Below are 19,247 nucleotides of genomic sequence, written 5' to 3'. Positions count from 1 at the left end.
CCCACAGCAACCTCAAGCACTTTAATGAACCAAATTGAATCTTCTCATGTCTCTGATACACACATTGATGAGCGTGATGTGATTAGTGCCTCTCTTGTAGAGAGAGCCCGCCTAGAGGTTAGTCAGAAATCTCCTCTCGAGGTGTCTGGCTTCGCTCCCGGTATGGACTCTCTCATCACGCAAGAGTGCAGTGATGTGTTGTTTACAATTCACAAGCTGCTTTTCGTAGAAAATTTGTCGTGTCTCCTCTCTCAGGATATGATATGCTTTTGGGCATTAGATGGTTTCGTGAGCATAACCCTCTCATTGATTGGGAGGACAACACTCTCACATTAAATGCCAAGAGTGACTATCCCATTATCATTCATGCTGAGGAGGATCTGCATTCTTTGCCTCTCATTTCTCATGTGTAGGTAAAGCGTGAATTACGGCGAGGAGCACAAGCGACATTCATCTATGCTGCTCCAGTTACCCAGAGCATTCAGGCTCCAGACAGGTATTCAGCTTTGTTTACCATCTTTAAGCATCTCTTTTTGCAGGATGATCTTCCACCCCGTCTCCCACCTGAGCGGCCGGAGGACCATCGCATCGAGCTTACAGAGGGGGGCACAACCAGTCAGTAAGGCTCCCTACCGTTTCAACAAGACACAGGAAGAAGAATTATAGCGGCAACTCACGGAGTTGGTGGCTAGAGGATTCATACGTCCTAGTGTAAGTCCTTTTGCTGCCCCTATTTTGTTTGTCCGCAAGAAGGATGGTTCATCTCGTTTGTGTGTTGATTACAGGGCATTGAACAAGATGAACGTCAAGAACAAATTTCCGATGCCTCGCATTGAGTATATCCTTGATAGGCTCAATGGGGCAAAGGTCTTTAGCAAGGTCGATCTCAAAAGTGGACATTATCAGGTAAGGGTATTCAAAGGCGACATCTTCAAGACCGCTTTTCTCACAGAGCGAGGGCAATGGGAGTATATGGTTATGCCTTTTGGATTGACAGGTGCTGTGGGTACATTTAACCGTCTTATGGTAGGCTGCTTTGACGATATGGTTGGTGTATGTGTGTTCATCTTTATTGATGATATTCTCATTTTTTTTGCATCGTTGGAACAACATGAAAGGGATGTAGAAAAAGTATTGATCCGTTTGGATGAGTGTCAGTTGTACATTACAACTAAGAAATTTGAGTTTTTTCTCACTGAAGTTACTTATTTGGGTTATATCATTTTTGCAAAAGGCGTCAAGCTAAACCCCGCCAGGGTAGTTTTCGTTCGACGTACGGGGTGTCTAGTACCGTTCGGTCGGACCCGTTCCGTTCTGTACGTTTAGTACGTTCTGTACGATCGAAAAATGTAGCCGTTTATGACCGTTGGCGGCAGTTTTTGCACGTGTTAGTGGGCATTTAGGGAGCCATTTTGGAGCATGTTTGCAATCATGTGGCATGTACCAATGCCTATTGCCATGCTCTCCCTCTCACATCCATAATGCCCCATGCTCTCCCTCTCCCATGCTCTTCCTCTTCCTATAATCTATTTAAGCAACTCCTCCACCTTGTTCTCAACACAACTTACAAGCTACAAGCTCTAGCCTCTCAATGCTCTCATCATCCATGTGCTCCCATTGAAGCTCTCAAGTGACAAGGCTCAAGCTCTCCTTCTCTCCCTTGGGTTTCTCCCCCTCAAGCTCCCATTGAAGCTCTCGAGTCTCAAGTGACAAGCTCTCCATCGTCTCTCCCTCTCAAGCTCCCATAATTGTAATCTGTCTAAATGTCAAGTTTCTTTAAGGCCTAAGCCTTAGGCTTAAGAATTATTTGTTTTTTTTTATTTTGAACGTACATAACGTCATCGTACATCATAAATTTTTTTAGTTCGTTTAGTACCGCACATCGTCGTACGTGTACAAAACGTACGAGACCGTACGAGACCACCCTGAACCCCGCAAAGGTGGAACATGTACGTAATTGAGATTTGTCCAAGACTGCATATGATGTGCGTTCTTTTCTTGGTTTATGTCAAGCATATAGTTCGCACATAGAGAATTTTGCACGCATTGCCGCACCTATGACTGATGTTTTGAAAGGGGTAAAGACTCGCAGTCAGGGTGTGGATTTACCCGAGGCAACCATTGAGGCTTTTGCAGCCCCAAGGTTGTGGTGACAGAAGCGCTATGTCTTATCCTTGCCTCTTGGGATGACCCCTTGAGGTATGGACAAATGCGAGCAATGTTGCCATAGGCGCTATGCTTCAGCAGCATGGTCGTTCGGTAGCTTTTCTTAGCCGGAAGCTCAATGGTGCAAAAAAGAACTATTTAGTTTATGATAAAGAACTTTTGTCTGTCATTCACTCTCTTAAGCATTGGAAGCATTTTCTTTATGGTAGAGAGTTCACAGTTGGCACAGATCACCAAGCCCTCAAGTAGCTCCAGTCTATGCCTAGTGCACATTGGAGTGATCGCCAAGCACGGTGGTCACAAATTTTTGAGCAATTTGAAGGTTTGATTGAGTATGTGCTTGGAAAAGCTACCCCTATTGCACATGCGCTGAGTCACAAAGGACAAATTTTGGCTCTAGATCCACAGTTTCTATTCAGGGTGTATCTTTCGACAACATGAAGAACCAATCTGCGGATTCCGAGTTTGGTAAGCAATGGTTGCAGGCTCTTGCTTCCCAAGGGCCAAGCAACTATCTCATTCGTGATGGTTTGTTGTATTTTCGTCAACGTCTATGTGTGTTGCCCTCTATCAGGCCAACCATATTGCATGATGCACATGACTCTCTCACGGGTGGCCACAGTGGAATGAACACCACTTTGGAAAAAATATAAAGATTCTTTTATTGGCCTAAAATGCGAAAAGATGTGTTTCGTTATGTCACACAGTGCACTATATGTCAAAAGTAAAATCTCCTCGGGGTAAGCAGCAAGGCCTCTTGCTTCCGCTCCCCGTTACCGATGGACCTTTTCAAGATATTTCCATGGATTTTGTGACTAACCTTCCACCTAGTTTGCATTCAAGGAAAACTCAATGTTTAACAATTGTTGATCGTTTCAGCAAGTTTTGCATGTTGATTCCTCGTAAGGCTACAATCAGTGCACAAGATGTGGCACGGTTGTTCATAAAGCATTGGTACCCCCTCTGTGGTTTGCCAAAATCAATTGTTTCAGATAGGGATGTTAAGTTCACGTCCAATTTTTGGTGCGCGCACTCTGAAAATTTTGGCACTAAGTTGAATTTTTCATCAGCTTTTCATCCACGGTCAACTGGTCAGACAGAGATTTACAATCAGTTGGCTTTGATGTTTTAAAGTTATATGTGCATGATCAGCAGTCTCATTGGGAGCTCTATCTTCCATTGGTTCAAGCTATTTTGAATGACTCTTTTCCTCTACCATTGGTCGAACTCTGTATGAGACAGCTTTTGGCCGTCCGTTCCAGTCACTTTTGACTCGCTCGGTCAGTCAAATGCCTAATGCCAATGCTGAAAGTCAGTCATTGGATGAGATTTCTGAGAGTATAAACCTTCGGCTAAGCAAGGCTCAGGAATCTTATTCACGGCAGGCTAATAAGCATCGTCAGGATCTTTTGATCAAGGAAGGGAATTGGATGTATTTAAGAATCACGAAGCAACGTCTTAAGCAAGTTGGAAAGAAGTGTTCAAAGTTGTCTTTTTGAATGTATGGTCCATTTTTTTTTTCCAAAAGAGAAAATCTTTCTATTAAAATCACCTCAAGGGCACAGACCCCAAGGTAGAATTACATCAGAATAATACAGAGAGAACACCATAAATGGCATCACCAAAAGATAAAATCCTAGGGCAATCTAAGATACAAGATTGCCTCAAATCAAGGCTAGATATGGGGGTTAAGTCTTGAAGACCTCCTAGGCGTCTTCAGAGACTCAGTAAACTTCTTAGCACTTTTAACCAAAGAAGGAAAATGCCGCTCATAAGCTGAATTTATGCCTTCAGAAGTGCTGCTGATATCCAAATCACTACCCTGAGAATCAACTGGCGGATCATGAAGAGCTGGTGAAGAAGTAGTAACCGAGGAGAGAGGAGAAACATTTTCTCTTCTTCTATACACAAGCTTTGTAGCTCTGTCCTCCAAGCTCGTCATCTTCTTTTCTTCCCTTCCTTCCTCCTAGCTTTCTCTGCTTCACTTCTCCTCCTTACCAAATAATCTTCCAATCCCCCATTCGCATGAAGTGCCTCTTGTTTTGAAGCTTACTGCCTTTGATAAGGAGAAATCTTGCGTCGAGTACAATCTGCAGCAACATGGCCTTTTCTGCCACAAACAAAGCAGTGACTAGGAAGACCAATGAAGAAAACCCTCTGTAAAATTTCTCCCCCATGAATGGTCGGGAGCGAAATAAATTGCGGAGGGTTCTTCGCCAAGGATGGAAAGAGCACCATCCTTATGGAGATTGTGCGATCCTCATCATCAGGAACCACAGCATCTCCAACCACAAAACCCATACATCTCCCAATTTCATTAACATGTGGAGAAAATTCTAGAAGAAGTCCTGAGAATCTAGCTGTAACTGCAGTTCCACCTACAAGTCCATTTAGATCCATTCCCTGTGTCCATCTGGCAAGAAAGCCTATGAAAGTCCACAGGCCCTGTGCTAAGACCTCCATGGCTTGACTTTCAGACTCGAACTGCACCCTGAAGAAGCCTCTCCCGAGAGGGGAGGCATTCACAATCTTAAAATTGACATGAAGAAGCGAAGCCTTAAAATAGTCCTTCAATAGCCTTGCCGAGCATAGACTTCCCACCACTTTACAGGCCAAAGAACAGGACTCCAAGCTCACGGTAGATTTGTGAATGGCGCGCAAGGTGTCAGAAGAAAGATGAATACCTATTGCAGAAGCGGAAGGGGGGGGGGGGGGGGGGTCGGAGAGCCTCATAAGGGTCTCCTAAAAAGGTTCCTCGAAGAGGAACATCCGCCCTGCAGCATCCATCTCCGATGAAGCAGAAGTCATGGAGCCGGAGCAAATGTTGTTGCATCGGTTTCGCCGTGGTTCAAAGAAGCAAGTGCGACAGTATTTTTTGAAGTTCAAGGATCGAGGAACCCACAAAGCAGTGTGGGTCGATGAAGAGTTTTTTAAAGACTATCTTGAGATGTTGCCAGCCTACAAGGAAGCCATGCAGATCGGTACCAGTACCTTACTTTAAAAAGGAGGGGATGTCATGTGCACATCTAACCCTATGTGTACATAGACAAGCTACTTCATCACAAGGGTTCAGTCCAGTTCAGTCAGTCTAGCCTAGTGTTGGGTTCAAGCCCTATATGATCTAATCCCGTGGGAACAGACTAGTTTTAGGTAAATGTGCACTCCAGTCTTTGTGGAGTTTGCATGGCAGTTTTTGCATGATTGGCTTAAGTTCTCTATATATATACAAGGACTATTGAATAAAAAAGAACAAGCGTTATTTTTCTACTCTCTCTCTCTCTCTCTCTCTCTCTCTCTCTCTCTCTCTCTCTCTCGTTCAACTTGTTCTGCTGCGCTTCCTCCAAGCCATGGATTGCCTCCGGCATCACCCGCCCTAGCTCCAGTCACAACAACTGGTATCAGAGCCTTGTTGGCCTCGGTTAGAGTCAGCACGTGGGTACGGCCGCTTACACAGGCAAGAGCAGGCTGTCGACCTGCATCAAATCGCACAAAGGTTGCATGAACAGCATCGCCCTGGCTTGCTGAAGCGATCCCGACTCTTGAGCGACCCCAAATTCGGCCTCTACAGGCTCCTTTGTTCATCAAATCGCCATCTGCGCTGTTGTCTGCGAGCTTGCCGACTACAGAAGGTGTATTTTGAGTTTTATTTCACACTATGTTTGATTTGGCCAACCTCAATTAAACCCTTAAGCAAGAGGGATTCACACCCTCAACTATTCGCTAGGGCTTAAGATGCTCAGAGTAAAGCGGGTAGAGAAAGTGTTGATTGTAGGCACTGCTCAGACTGTTGTGGGTGAGGCTGCTCAAGATGATTTGGGCACACTGTGGATCCAGAAGCCTCACAAAGGTCCTTTCTATGTCTTTCCCAAAAGCATTGCGACACATAATCTAACTCGACGGAGATTGATCCAATACATGTTGATGTAAGGAAGATGCAAAACATCCATAAGCCAACAATTTGTTTCGAGAACCAAGAGGTACATCAAAAGATGCTGAACATCCAGATCCGCTTCGAGACCACAATACAAGTTTTTTCATCAACTATTTTTTGCCAGTTTAGTGTCATAGTTTTTTGTCAACTTTTGTCTATTGTCAAAACCATTATAAACTTTCAGTCAAAGCCTTATTTTTGCCTATAAATTGTCAACTATTGTCATGCCATGTCAAAATTTGTATGGGTTATAGACACTGCCACACAGACAGGACCTCCCAATTTATCAGTTTTTGTTCTCAAGTACCATTTTGTCCGCTCCTCATGAGGTTACTGGGTACACCTTAAACCCAAGGTTTGGCAGTGAACCAAAAACTCCATTTTTGGTAGCTAACTTTTTTTGGCCTACACCCTATCTGTTCAAGGGGGGGTTATTGATCTAGCACCAGGTTATGGATACACCAGAAATCCTTGGTTGTGAGAAAACCTAAAACTCACGGTTGACGAGTACACCAAAAACTCGAGGTATCATGAGTTGCTTGTCCAGTTCGGGCTTGAGGGGGGGATTGTTGGGTTCAAGCCCTATATGATCTAATCCCGTGGGAACACCACTAGTTTTAGGTAAATGTGCACTTTAGTCTTTGTGGAGTTTGCATGGCAGTTTTTGCATGATTGGCTTAAGTTCTCTATATATATACAAGGACTATTGAATAAAAAAGAACAAGCGTTATTTTTCTACTGTGTCGAGATCTCTCTCTCTCTCTCTCTCTCTCTCTCTCTCTCTCTCTCTCTCTCTCTCTCTCTCTCTCTCTCTCGTTCAACTTGTTCTGCTGCGCTCCCTCCAAGCCATGGATTGCCTTCGGCATCACCCGCCCTAGCTCCAGTCACAACACCTAGGAAGTGCTCTGGCACCTTTGTGAGTTTGTTCGCAGACCGTGCATGCCCAGGCACTTAGAGTAGATACATATCCTCTGGTTGCACACAGCATGATCATCAGCATTACCATCAGATTCTATCAGGAGCATTTTACAGTGCAGAAAACCTAATTTCCCTATTTTTGCCATTTTCACTTGTTATTTTTAAGTGACTTTTGTTGGGAACTGGGTAGGGCAATTTAGAACCGCAAGTATATAAGAAACCCTAGCGCTAGCATTTCTGGCAGAAAAGGCAGCAGGAACAAGAGTTCAATAGGCACCTTCTCAGCAAGATTCCCCCCATCAGCAAACCTAGCGTTTTTCACCCACAACAAGCCTGGCGTTTTTGCTTGGCAGATCAGCCTCGGCAATAGTAGTCTCCAGCAAGTGGCCTAGCGTTTTTTCATCAAGCTCCAGTTCAGCCCAGCATTTTGGATTTGCAGATCAGCCTCGGCATTTTGCAGACCCTCAACGTCAGATCAGCCCATAACCTCAGTGTTTTCAGTTTTCAGCACCTAGACACCGCACGAGAAGTCCCGAACCTCGTAGACCTCACCTTCCCGCAATAGATCCTCGCCGCACGGTCAGATCAACGAGCGTTTGCAGATTCAGCCCGGAAAATGCAGATTTCAGCATCTGCGTTTTCAGCGCGTCGTCGTCACCGACATAGAGTCAGAATTCAGCAGATAAAGATTTGCAGATTTCAGCCCTTAGCGTTTCAGATTCAGCCCGTCTTGTCATCGTCCTCATCATTGTCGACATCATCAGCAAGTCCAAAGCATTGTAGATCTTTGTGCAATCAATAGTAGACCACTCTCGCCATAGAGAGTGGGGCCCTCAGAGGAGGGTTTGACAACATTTTGATGTCGTATTCTTCTCTCTCTATCTCTCAGTCTCATGCACCTTCATTCACAATGTTCACCACTTTGTTTGTGTCCATTGCACTCTCTCACTAAAGGAACCTTTGAGCACAATTCAGAGCACTCATCTTGAGCAAAGTTCAACATTCACTTCCGCTGCACCTTACAAGGTAAAAATGTTGTCAAGGATGCTTCCCTCCTTGACACAGCTTGTCTAAGTCTCATGTATGATGCTCTCAAGCAGCGGCTGTATTCTCAAACTTGCCTTTGCTAGAATTTTGTACGCTTAGTTGAGTATCGTGATGGGCCGTCACTACCAAATCTCATCGAAAGAACCCCCCTCCCTGGAGATAAGATAAATCAAGCCCTCGCTCATGCTATCTGGCATCCCCCTAGTGTGTAGAATATGTTGGTATACATAGCATAATCTCGACCTAGAACCTCCCAATACTATAAAAAGAACTTGAGTCAAACCATCCTCCCTAGGCAGCTATCACAGGGGAGTGCCTTGAGAGCCTGATGGAGCTCTTTTGGCTGGAGCAAGCTCTCAATCTTCTGCCACATCTTCTGAGTGACTAAGCAAGGCATTTGTGCCCGCACCTGCTCTTTGCATGCATCCCAATGATCTGATTGCACCTTTGCTGAGAGAAACTCCCGATAAAAGTCAATAGCAACTGCACACATATCGCCGAGCAATGGTCTCATTCGATCTCCTCAAGGCGAGCACTGATATGCGCATGATGAGGACCCATCATCTCACAAAACTCACTAGTAACTCTGTCTCCCACCTGGATTCATTGAGATGCCTGATGGCGGAAGGCAAACTCGTGGTACCGCTCCTCAATGGAGATCAGCTCTTGCAGCCAAAGCAGACTCTCAATCCTCTTGTGCATCTCCTAAGTGACTAAGCAAGGCATTTGTGTCCACACTTGCTCTCTGCGTGCATCCCAATGCTCTGACTACGGCTCTGCTAAGGGAATCTCACGATAAAAGTCAGTAGCAACTGCATGCATATCATCGGGTTCTGTGGCAATGGTCCTATACGGTCTCCTCAAGTGGCGAACACTGATATGCTGTAAGGTGCAGCAAAAGTGAATGTTGAACTTTGCTCAAGATGAGTGCTCCAAACTGTGCTCAAGGGTTCCTTTTACTTACGGGAGGGAGTGCCTTCCGCTCCTTTAGTGAGAGAGTGCAATGGACACAAATAAAGTGATGAACACTGTGAATGAAGGTGCTGAGACTGAGAGATAGAGAGAGAAGAGAATACGACACCAGAATGTTGTCAAAGCCCTCCTCCGAAGGCCCCACTCTCTATGGCGAGAGCGGTCTACTATTGATTGCACAAATCTCTACAATGCAATGGACTTGCCGACGATGTCAGCGATGAGGACGACGACGAGACGGGCTGAAATCGGAAAACGCTAATGGCTGAAATCTGCAAATCTTCTATCTGCTGAATTCTGACTCTATGTCGGTGACGATGTCGATGGCGACGATGCGACGATGACGCGCTGAAAACGCAGATGTTGAAATCTGCGTTTTCCGGGCTGAATCTGCAAACTACGTTGGATCTGACCGTGCGGCGAGGATCTGTTGCAGGAAGGTGAGATCTGCGAGGTTTGAGACTTGTACTGCGATGAGTCTATGCTGAAAACTGAAAACGCTGGTGTTCTTCTGAGTTCTGTCGTGGTAGAACTGCAAAACGCTAGGGGCTGATCTGCAACTCAAAACGCTGGCTGAAATCTGTCTTTCTGATGCAAAAACCCTAGGGTTCCTACTGTGTCTTGCTGCTGCAAGGGCGGATCTGCAAACCAAATCGCCAGGGCCGATCTGGGTAGAAAACGCTAGGCCTTGCAATGCAAAAACACTAGGTCTTCTGTCTTGGGGGGTCTTGCTAAGAAGTTGCCTGATGAACACAGAGTTCCTGCTCCCTCCTCTGCCAGAAAGTGCTAGTAGGTTTCCTTATATACATGCTTGCTCATTTTGCCCTACCCAGTTTCCCAACAAAAGTCACTTAAAAATAATAAGTGAAAATTGGCTAAAATGGGTAAAATAGGTCTATGCACTGGTAAAATGCTCCTGATGGGTTCTGACTGTAATCTGATGATCATGCTGTGTGCAACCAGAGGATATGCATCTACTCTAAGTGCTTGGACATGCACGGTCTGCGAACAGACTCACAAAAGTGTCAGAACACTTCCTAATCTAGGCTGACTGAATTGAACTGAACCCATGTCATGAAGTAGCTTGTCCACGTACACATAGGGTTAGATGTGCACGTGACATATGCGCATGAGAAGGACCCCTCATCTCAAAAAACTCACTAGTAAGTTTGTCTCCCACCTCGGTTCACTAAGATGCTTGACGGTGGAAGACAAACTGGTGGTGCCACTCCTCAATATAAATCAACTCCTATTGAGCCTCCATCCAAGGCCTACCTGGGTGACAATCCTACATCCACTGTAGAGAAGCAATGCCCCGTCAGAGCCGTTTCTCCAGCAGGCTACTGACTCTTAGAGGAAGAAACAACTAAGCCCCGAAAGGCTAGTGGCCGCTCGAGCAACATGGTCGCCTAGAGTGTCTATACTTGCTGTCCAAAGATCATCAACCTGCTCATGGAGCTCTGTATCCAGCAGAATCCTCTATGGGATGCATATCATCAAACTACCTCTCTGCTGTCTACTTGACGATGTAAGAATTATTGGCGCATGATCTGTGAAAATAGTCCTTGCCCAAAATCCATACGGATCCATCCATGCCACAGATACGATTAGTAGCATAGAGACGATCAATCCGGGACCCCTCCTACTTTACGGTCTGGCCAAGAGAAAGAGAGGCTGTCTTGAGCCCGCACAAAGTCCGCATGCTACCATACACCTGAAATCCTCAAAGTCATACATAAACGCTGGGAAGCAGCCAACTTTGCTCTGTGTATTGTAGCATGGCTACCCCCAATCCCATCCATAGGGTCCTCAAGCATGTTGAAACCCCAAATGCAGCACTGCTTTGCATGAGGCAATGATATATAACCAAAACTCAGCCCGTGCGCTCACATGGTTGGTGGAAAATAAATGTTCAACCTACCATGAACCTGCATGGTGATCCACTAGGCCTTCTTGCACCATAATACCTCTGCCCACAATGGCCTACTGCCATGAGTCCGCAATAGTCATATATACACCTCCTTGAATGCCTCCAGGCCCAAAAGAAACTGACCAAAAGGTCTAATAGCGACCACGCAAGATCTCTCCACAACGTCAAATACAGCTGTCACAAAGGTGGCACTCCAAAAGCATAAGTAAAACAATCGCGCCACCAGCACAAGGCATCCATGAAGCTCCTATCTGAGTCTACCCCTCTGGCGAACAAACTGGGGTTCACCTAGCCCCTACACATTTCATGAGACTATCCTCATGGGGTCAATGAGAGAAAACCGATGTTGCCACAACAACCAACCTGCAATCTTCGCTGCCGGTTTGAAAGGGGAGTAATCGGCATCTGATCTCCTCCTAGACAAGCGCTACTATATCACATGACATACCATGCCCCAAGAAGCATGTGCAGTCCTCTGGGCTACATCATCTGCCAAGGTCTCCCATGCGCTGAGAGAAGTCCATTCTCGCTGACCCTGCCACACAATGGAAATGAGAAACCCACCCAATGTCAAGGGCCTCTGTCCCACGAGCTACCAAGAACAGTACATGGATTCTGAGACACACAATCTCAGGGTCGGCAAGAGGATCGCAAAGAAATCCCGCGAAGGAATAGTCAAAGCGATCCCATCGTCTATCGATGTCAAAACTAGAGAGCTCTCTAGGGATGGTCATGAATGCTGAAGTCTGAACCACAAACGGTGGGGTGGGTGGAGGAGACTCCGGATAAGGTGGGTTGGGGGGGGGGGGGAGGAGGGGGCTTGCGAAGCGGGTGGAGGCGAGGGAGGAGTCGTGGAATGGGAGGGGGAGACTAGCAGGGGTGGAGGCCTGGATGTGAAGGAGCCTCCAGTGGAATGGAGGGGGCTTAGGGAGGGCTTGAGCTAAACTCTTGCTACAAAGGGTCGACGTAGTTTCTCGTAGTAACCCACTCTTCGTGGTAAGTTGCGGCAAGCCGACCGCCAGGATGGCCAGTGTGATGAGCCTTACCTTGTCAACGGCGGTTGAGGACCGGCCTAAGCACCGGTTGATGCTACAGCTATGCCTGTGGGCATCCCCTAGCCCCCCCCCCCCCGGGGGGCAGGGGAGGGCTCGAAGCTGTCACTGTCCAACCCTGGTGGGCTGCTGCTGTGGGGTAGTCCGAGCCCTCCTGTGTGGATAGGCCTTTGCAAGATGGCGTGTCTGGCGGAAAATGAAGCATTGGTTTGGGAGACCCGAGTACTTCACACTTTGTAGAATCCTCCCGCCACTCACCCTAGGCTATAAAACTACCTTAGGGAGTGGGTGGGTGTTACAAACCAACACCCGAACTACCGGTAGTCCCGTGGCCTTGACCGCAACTAAAGTTTCTCTATGAGGAGACTCCAAGACCGTCCCAATGGCAGAACCGCGATCTTGGGCAACAGTGGAAGGTACTCAAGTTGTAGGCCGCGGAAGCACATTGAGATGGGTAGGTCCACCTCCTCCTCAAGAACATCTGATGTTGGATAAAAACCATGGCACCATTGTCGGAAGTGGGCGCTAGCCGTTCCTATGCTCAACGGACTCATGGAGATCACTCTAGCCAATGTCGGGGGGTCTCAAACTCAATCTGGTAGTATCTCCTTCCAAGAATCTCAACATCAGCAGTGATCGTGCCGACTTCAGTGAGAAGTCGGGCCTGCGTCATGTTGCGTATCTCTTCACTACTAGGACAAGTGCCAATAATCTTGCAGATGACTGAGGCAGCTTGGAGACGCTACACATCAGTTACAAGGCTCGATCGCTCTTTCGGTGAGAGAGCAAGCGGGATGGTCTGCTCCACGGTGTCAGGCGAGGGGTCTTCTGGGGTGCCCCTCTAGGGGTGGGGTGGGGTGGAGCAGAAGCCTCCATCTATGTCTATTGTGTTGCAGTGGGAGGTGGTGACGAGGGTGACAGCCGAGGACGAGGAAAGGACAAAGAGGGGCGGGGAAAGCAGCGGAAGAGGGAAGGGGGGGGGGGGGGGGGGGGGGGAGAGCAGCAATGAGCATTTATCCCTGTGTACCAAAAGATTTGGAGCTAAAGAAAGCTAAATTTATATTAAGCTCACAACATCCCTAGTTCAGGACAAACGAGTTGTGCACAAACCCTTGATGCAGCTAGAAGAAGCTAGTTTAGGCCCGGAATCAAGCGAGATGTTCTCCGCTATGCAAAGCAGTGCCATTCTTGCCAAAGGATCAAAGCGGAGCGAGTCAAGTTACCAGGAAAATACAACCTCTTGACATACCTCAAATGAAATGGTAATACTGATATCAGTAGTGACTTGTTGTTCGACTTCCAATAGTGCAAGGTGGCTATGATTCCATCTTTGTATTTCAGATGTAATCGTCTGACGGATGGATGATTCACCCAAACACACAAATTATACTGAAGAAATCGAGCAGAACAGAATAAATCACACTTGCAAATTTGAAGACGACAAAGGAGAGGGGTAGTTCCCTAAAAACACAGACAATCTTGGCCTGTCATACACACAGCAGCACCATGCACACCTGCAGCAGTCCTTTGCCCACACAAGCAACAAGTAGTGGTCACAACAACACCAAGCAGGTACACTACCAAAGTGACAGGCAGGCCACACTGCCATCTTGTGCTTCAGTAGATTTCCCTGCTTGTTGGTCATTACTTACTGCTTTGTGCAGGTATGTGGAGCACAGACAGAGAAAGAGTGCCTTTTGGGTAACGCCGATACCCTGTTTGAGCAATCACTCCTTCCACATAGTAGTCAAGAGAGATGCTCTCATTTGCAGAATAAACAAGTGACACACAGTAGGATGAATTTAGAGATCATATCAATGACAGAATATTTCATCCAGCAATTGCAAAACTGTACAAAATCTTTTTTTTCACACCTTTTACTGTTGGTCAAGCAAAAACAGGAGATGAATCTAGAACCTTGTCTTTGGGCAGACCGGCAAGCCCATCTCACAATTAAACCAAAACAAAGCAGCAATACATACCTGCACAAAGCTTTTGTCTTTAGCACCAGATACAAGTGCAAAGGTATCATAGTCAGTATCAATAACATCATAAGGCTCCTTGGGAATAAATGGTAAAAAGGGAAACTTCAGAAAACACTTGGAGGCTATCATTTCCTGTCTTTCTTCCTCTGTTTCTGCCATAGAAATATCAGCATCACTTAAGCATCTTACAACTCCTCTTATGCCAGTGATGTACCCATCTGGACTACCATGTACACAGAAGGTATCAACTTGTATAGCTTTGTTTTTCTCATCAAAAGTATATACACCCTGTAATATGACAGAAACAACAAATTACAATCTTGAAAACCAAGATTCTTTTCATTTAGCATTCACATTTTCTGCCGATGTAATTCTTGCATCCTCTAAAGGTATCTCTTTGCTACTTATACAATGGTTGAGGTCGTAAAGACACTTGTGCAGACTTTAAAATGTCACAGTTTGCACTAGGACAATGCAAGAGCAGAATGCAAGCTCATAATCTCTGCTACCATTTAGCCGTGTTCCCATCCAAAAAACAGTTTTTTAAGGACATAGCAGCCAGATCTGAATCTGAATGATTAAAAATTCCTTTTTTCAGGAACATCGTGAATATTTTGCCTTAGCTAATGAGAGTAAGAAGACTGCATCAAACCTGGGTACAGTGGCAGTCTTCTTGACCTTGCCCTGCAAATCCACGTTTAAGCGAAGCAACTTCAAACCATCTTCCGGCATATCTTGCTGGATTAAAGTTTTTTGCTGTCATACCCCCCATCACAAATGAAGGAGCTTCACCATCAGATGGAGAATCTAGTCTCAAAATCATATCAGATGGAACTTCTGCTAGTTGACAGTAATTCATGACAGTTTGAGCAGAAAAAGATTCTGCCACAGCCTGCAAAAGATGAGGGTCTGGCTTGAACGGACAACAGTGGAGAGAACTAAAATTGGAAATAGCTTAAACCTAGAACTGAGAAAGTCTCTCTACCTGACTTGCAATGGAGTTGACCAGAAAAGCTGTGGCAACTGTACAAGCAAAAGCTTTTTGTGCATGAACCTTCACATCCGAAAATGTCAAGGATGCATTCGATAAGCAAACAATTGATGTTCCAAATCTGGGAGCTGTCTTCCCATGCCTATCAAAAAATGAAAGAATGCTCTCTCTCTCTCTCTCTCTCTCTCTCTCTCTCTCTCTCTCTCTCTCTCTCATGCCTATTACCCCTTCCCCTCCTACTCTAGCTCTCTCCCTCTCTCTCACCGCTCTCTTTTTCTTTTGGCAATGGTGTTGAATCGCTCGCTTAGATTCGTTGTAGCCGCTTAGGCTATTCATAAATTAACCTCTCTCTCTCTCTCTCTCTCTCTCTCTCTCTCTCTCTCTCTCTCTCTCCAGTTTACCGGGTACCTATTGTATCAGCTGCTACACCCACGTAGTTTTAGATTGTAGTAGTAGTAGTAGTATTTTGTTCCACTTCTAGTTCTTTTCTAGTTCTTTTGTACCCAGACATGGTATTAGATTCACTATTTTGTAACTGATTGGTCTCATAGGTCATTTTGGCCTTTTGAAGACGTTAATATAACATTTCATTTCATTTTTCATTTCTCTCTCTCTCTCTCTCTCTCTCTCTCTCTCTCTCTCTCTCACACACACACACACACACACACACACACACACACACACACACACACACACACACGGATACATACCCACACACACACTACACACATACACGCATACACACACGTACTCCCTCTCTTCCCCTTCTCCTCTCTTCTTCACAATATGAAGAGAGGGTAGTTACGAAGACAACCATGTCTTCCCCCATCATCAAGACGCCGACATTGACAATGAAGACAACCTTCATGCTCACGAACAAGAGGCTTGCACAATTGGAGAAGGACATGAAAGAATGGCGGATGGAGAGAGAGATATGGGAGGAGGAGAAAGCCACCTTCATCAAGCTATGGAACGAAGAGAAGGAGGACATGAGAGTGGAAATCCAAAATCTCAAAGAGGAGAAGCAGAGAAGGGAACGGGAGAACGAGAAGGAGAGGGAGAGATGGAGGAAAGAGCAAGAAGAGATGAAGGCACAAATCGATCTCCTTCATGCTTCCATCACATCCCTCACCCCCGAGGAAGGAGAGATTAAAGAGGAGGCTAAGGAAGCCCTCAAGGAGGAGATCACCAAAGCCCTCACCGCAAGCATTGAGGACAAATTAGAGGCCACCAAAGAAGGATGGGTCGAAGTGGTCAAAAAGAACAAGTAGAAGGTAGCAAGAGAAGAAGCCCAAAAAGATGAGGTACTCATCGTACACACAACCATCGAGGAGGAGAAGATGCGACAAGCTCGCCGTCTCAATGTGCGAGTGACCGGCATCAAAGAAGAAGAAGGGTCTACACCCGAGAGCGATGGGAAAGCTTTATGCAAGAAAGTGGGATACAAGGAAGAAGAGATCCCTTTCTCCAAAGTTTGGAGAGCCGGCAAAGATCCAAAGAAGAGAGCTCTTATCCTCCAATTCGCCTCCGAGGAGTCTCGAACTTCTTTCCTCCGAAAGAGGATCATCTTGAGAGGGCTAGAAGGCCCCCCGATTTATCTTGATGATGACCTCACAAAGATGCAACAAGATCACCGTCGCGCGTGCATGCCTAGAGTCCACCAAGCCCGCAAAGAAGGGAAGAAGGCAGTATATCGAGATGGTAGGGTTATCATTGATGGCAAGACCATCGCATAGGGACTCGCGGCCTGTGCGACACACGAGGAGATTCATGTCACGGTTTGGAATTGCAATGGAGACCTATGGACACACCCAGAGAGACTTGAGGAGGTGATGAGAGGTCGAGACATCATTCTACTTACAGAGACACACGAGAGCCCAGAGAGAGGGTTACCACGGATACATGGATTCTAGTGGGAGTCTCTACATTGGGGATGTATGCGCCAGCACACCACTCGCGGCTCAGGAGGAGTGGCCATACTCTTTAGACAGGGGCTTCACAGCAGACTACAGATTGTTGCCCGGGACCCACAGGCCCGCTACATGTGGATTCGCCTCGAGCTCTCACGAGACAGGATCGTCTACATTGCCCTTTGCTACTTTGCTCCCACAGGCTCCAGATTCGCCCCTATTGAGCAGGAGTCACCGTACGCATGCCTCACGGAGGAGATTATGGAGTACTCCACACTGGGTGAAGTCTTCCTTATGGGAGACTTCAATGCTCATACGCGCAGTGAGCAGTGTGAGGCATATGACCACGAGGACCCAGAGGCACTACACACTCTAGATGAGGAGGCTACTATGAGAGATACAGCAGACAGAGCTCCAGTCACAGCCTACGGACGACATCTACTTCGACTTGGCTCCCAGCACCGTCTCGTTATTTATAACGGGATGGTCCAGTGGCCCACCTCAGGGGGCCTGATTTGTATGCCACATGGAGTTGCAGAGGGAGGGGGGAGTACAGTCGACTATATTCTGGGACCCAGGGAGGCTACACACCTTATCACATCCTTCACCATTCCACCCATACCCATCGGAGCCGACCACACATACCTCTCTTTCTCCATCACCGGAGATACCATCCCACACAGCTCCACAGCACACACTCCACACACCACCATCCATTTCACACATGAGCTAGCCTCTCTTTACTCAGCCGAGGTCGAGCATGGCCTATGCCTCCTCCACCCATCCACACCACTCTCAGTTCTCACATCACATATCTCTTCCGTTCTCCACACTTCAGCTATTAGCTCTTTTCCACACACCACTCACACAGGACGCACTCCCCCCCCCGGGACTATGCCTCAGAACCGCTGGTATGATGATGAGTGCAGAGAGCTATACCGACGCCTCCGTGCACGGCGAGCCTTAGGAGAGATCACAGAGAGAGAGGCCAGACGGCATATGAAGACGCTGACACGCCAAAAGCGGCGAGCATTCGAAGAGGCACAGGAGCTTGAGCTATACCGCCTATTCATGAGCATGGATAGCACGACGGCATGGCGCACCCTGCGCGAGCCACGTCCGACTACAGCTATTGAGGATCCACAGATATGGCATGATTATGCAGAGCGACTTTATGAGGTGCCAGGGCAGCCTCCTATCCCACAGCCACACGAGCCACGCCCCACGTGCTCCTCCTCCTTTACAGCAGAGATGGTAGAGAGGGCCATACGCCGCATGCAGCACAGACGATCAGCTGACCATACTGGATTACAGAGTGAGCACATCATTTATGCGGCCTCCACTATAGCCCCGTTGATTGCACATATCTTCAACCGGGCTATAGGGGAGGGCTTCCCAGAGGAGTGGACACAGCACACCATAGTGCCTATCCACAAATCTGGCGACACCCTGGACCCAGGGAACTACAGGACTATCATGATTGGCCACACGATGGCCAACCGGGCTATAGGGGAGGGCTTCCCAGAGGAGTGGACACAGCACACCATAGTGCCTATCCACAAATCTGGCGACACCCTGGACCCAGGGAACTACAGGACTATCATGATTGGCCACACGATGGCCAAGCTATATGGAGCAGTACTTGAGGCACAGCTCAGCTGCTACGCAGAGATCGAGGGTTTACGAGCTCCAGGCCAGGCAGGTTTCAGACGAGCTTTCTCCACCATTGATCACATCTTCGTTCTGCGCTGCCTCATTGATGGGGCAAAGGCGCGGAAGAAGAGGCTTTACTGCTGCTTTGTGGATTTCCGCAAGGCCTTTGACACAGTCCCACGCGAGAGACTCTTCCAACGCCTTCACAGCATTGGGGTACCAACAGAGATGATTTGGGCCATATATGCTCTCTACGAGAGGGTGACGGGTCGAGTTCGTTGCCCAGGCGGTTTTTCAGAGACCATTGCTAGCACCATTGGTGTTAAGCAAGGATGCCCACTCTCCCCGACACTCTTTGGGCTCTACATCGACGAGATCTCTGACTACATACTGCGAGCAGGAGGAGAGGGGAGCGACTTGGCAGGTACTCCGGTCCACATCATGTTATATGCTGATGATATTGTGTTGATTTCAGAGTCACCCGAGGGCTTGCAACGCCATCTTGAGGCCTTGGACGAATTCAACACACACAGGGGGTTGACTGTGAACCTTGGCAAAACCAAGGTTATGATCTTTCACACATCCAGTGCAGTGAGGAGCGCTGCCACCTTCACAGCAGTAGGAGGACAGGTTGATGTAGTCACCTCCTATGTCTACCTTGGCATCACATTCACCAGCCTACCAGGACCCTT

General features: G+C 47.2%; 1 protein-coding gene across 1 annotated transcript in view; it reads right to left on the bottom strand.

Annotated features, from left to right (window-relative positions):
• The window catches only part of CHL (chloroplastic lipocalin), a 93,796-nt gene that overhangs the window by 15,221 nt on the left and 59,328 nt on the right, over nt 1-19,247 (bottom strand). Inside the window, exons 2-4 of the mRNA XM_086486175.1 lie at nt 14,987-15,134; nt 14,654-14,893; nt 13,999-14,289 (exon numbers count right to left, since the gene is read on the bottom strand). Of these exons, the coding sequence (XP_086342301.1) occupies nt 13,999-14,289; nt 14,654-14,893; nt 14,987-15,134 (679 nt within the window). The remainder of the gene's footprint in view (nt 1-13,998; nt 14,290-14,653; nt 14,894-14,986; nt 15,135-19,247) is intronic.

The sequence above is a fragment of the Adiantum capillus-veneris genome, chromosome 17, assembly GCF_014529385.1.
Source record: "Adiantum capillus-veneris isolate H3 chromosome 17, ASM1452938v2, whole genome shotgun sequence".
NCBI lineage: Eukaryota > Viridiplantae > Streptophyta > Polypodiopsida > Polypodiales > Pteridaceae > Adiantum > Adiantum capillus-veneris.
This window is presented reverse-complemented; position numbering and strand designations above follow the sequence as displayed.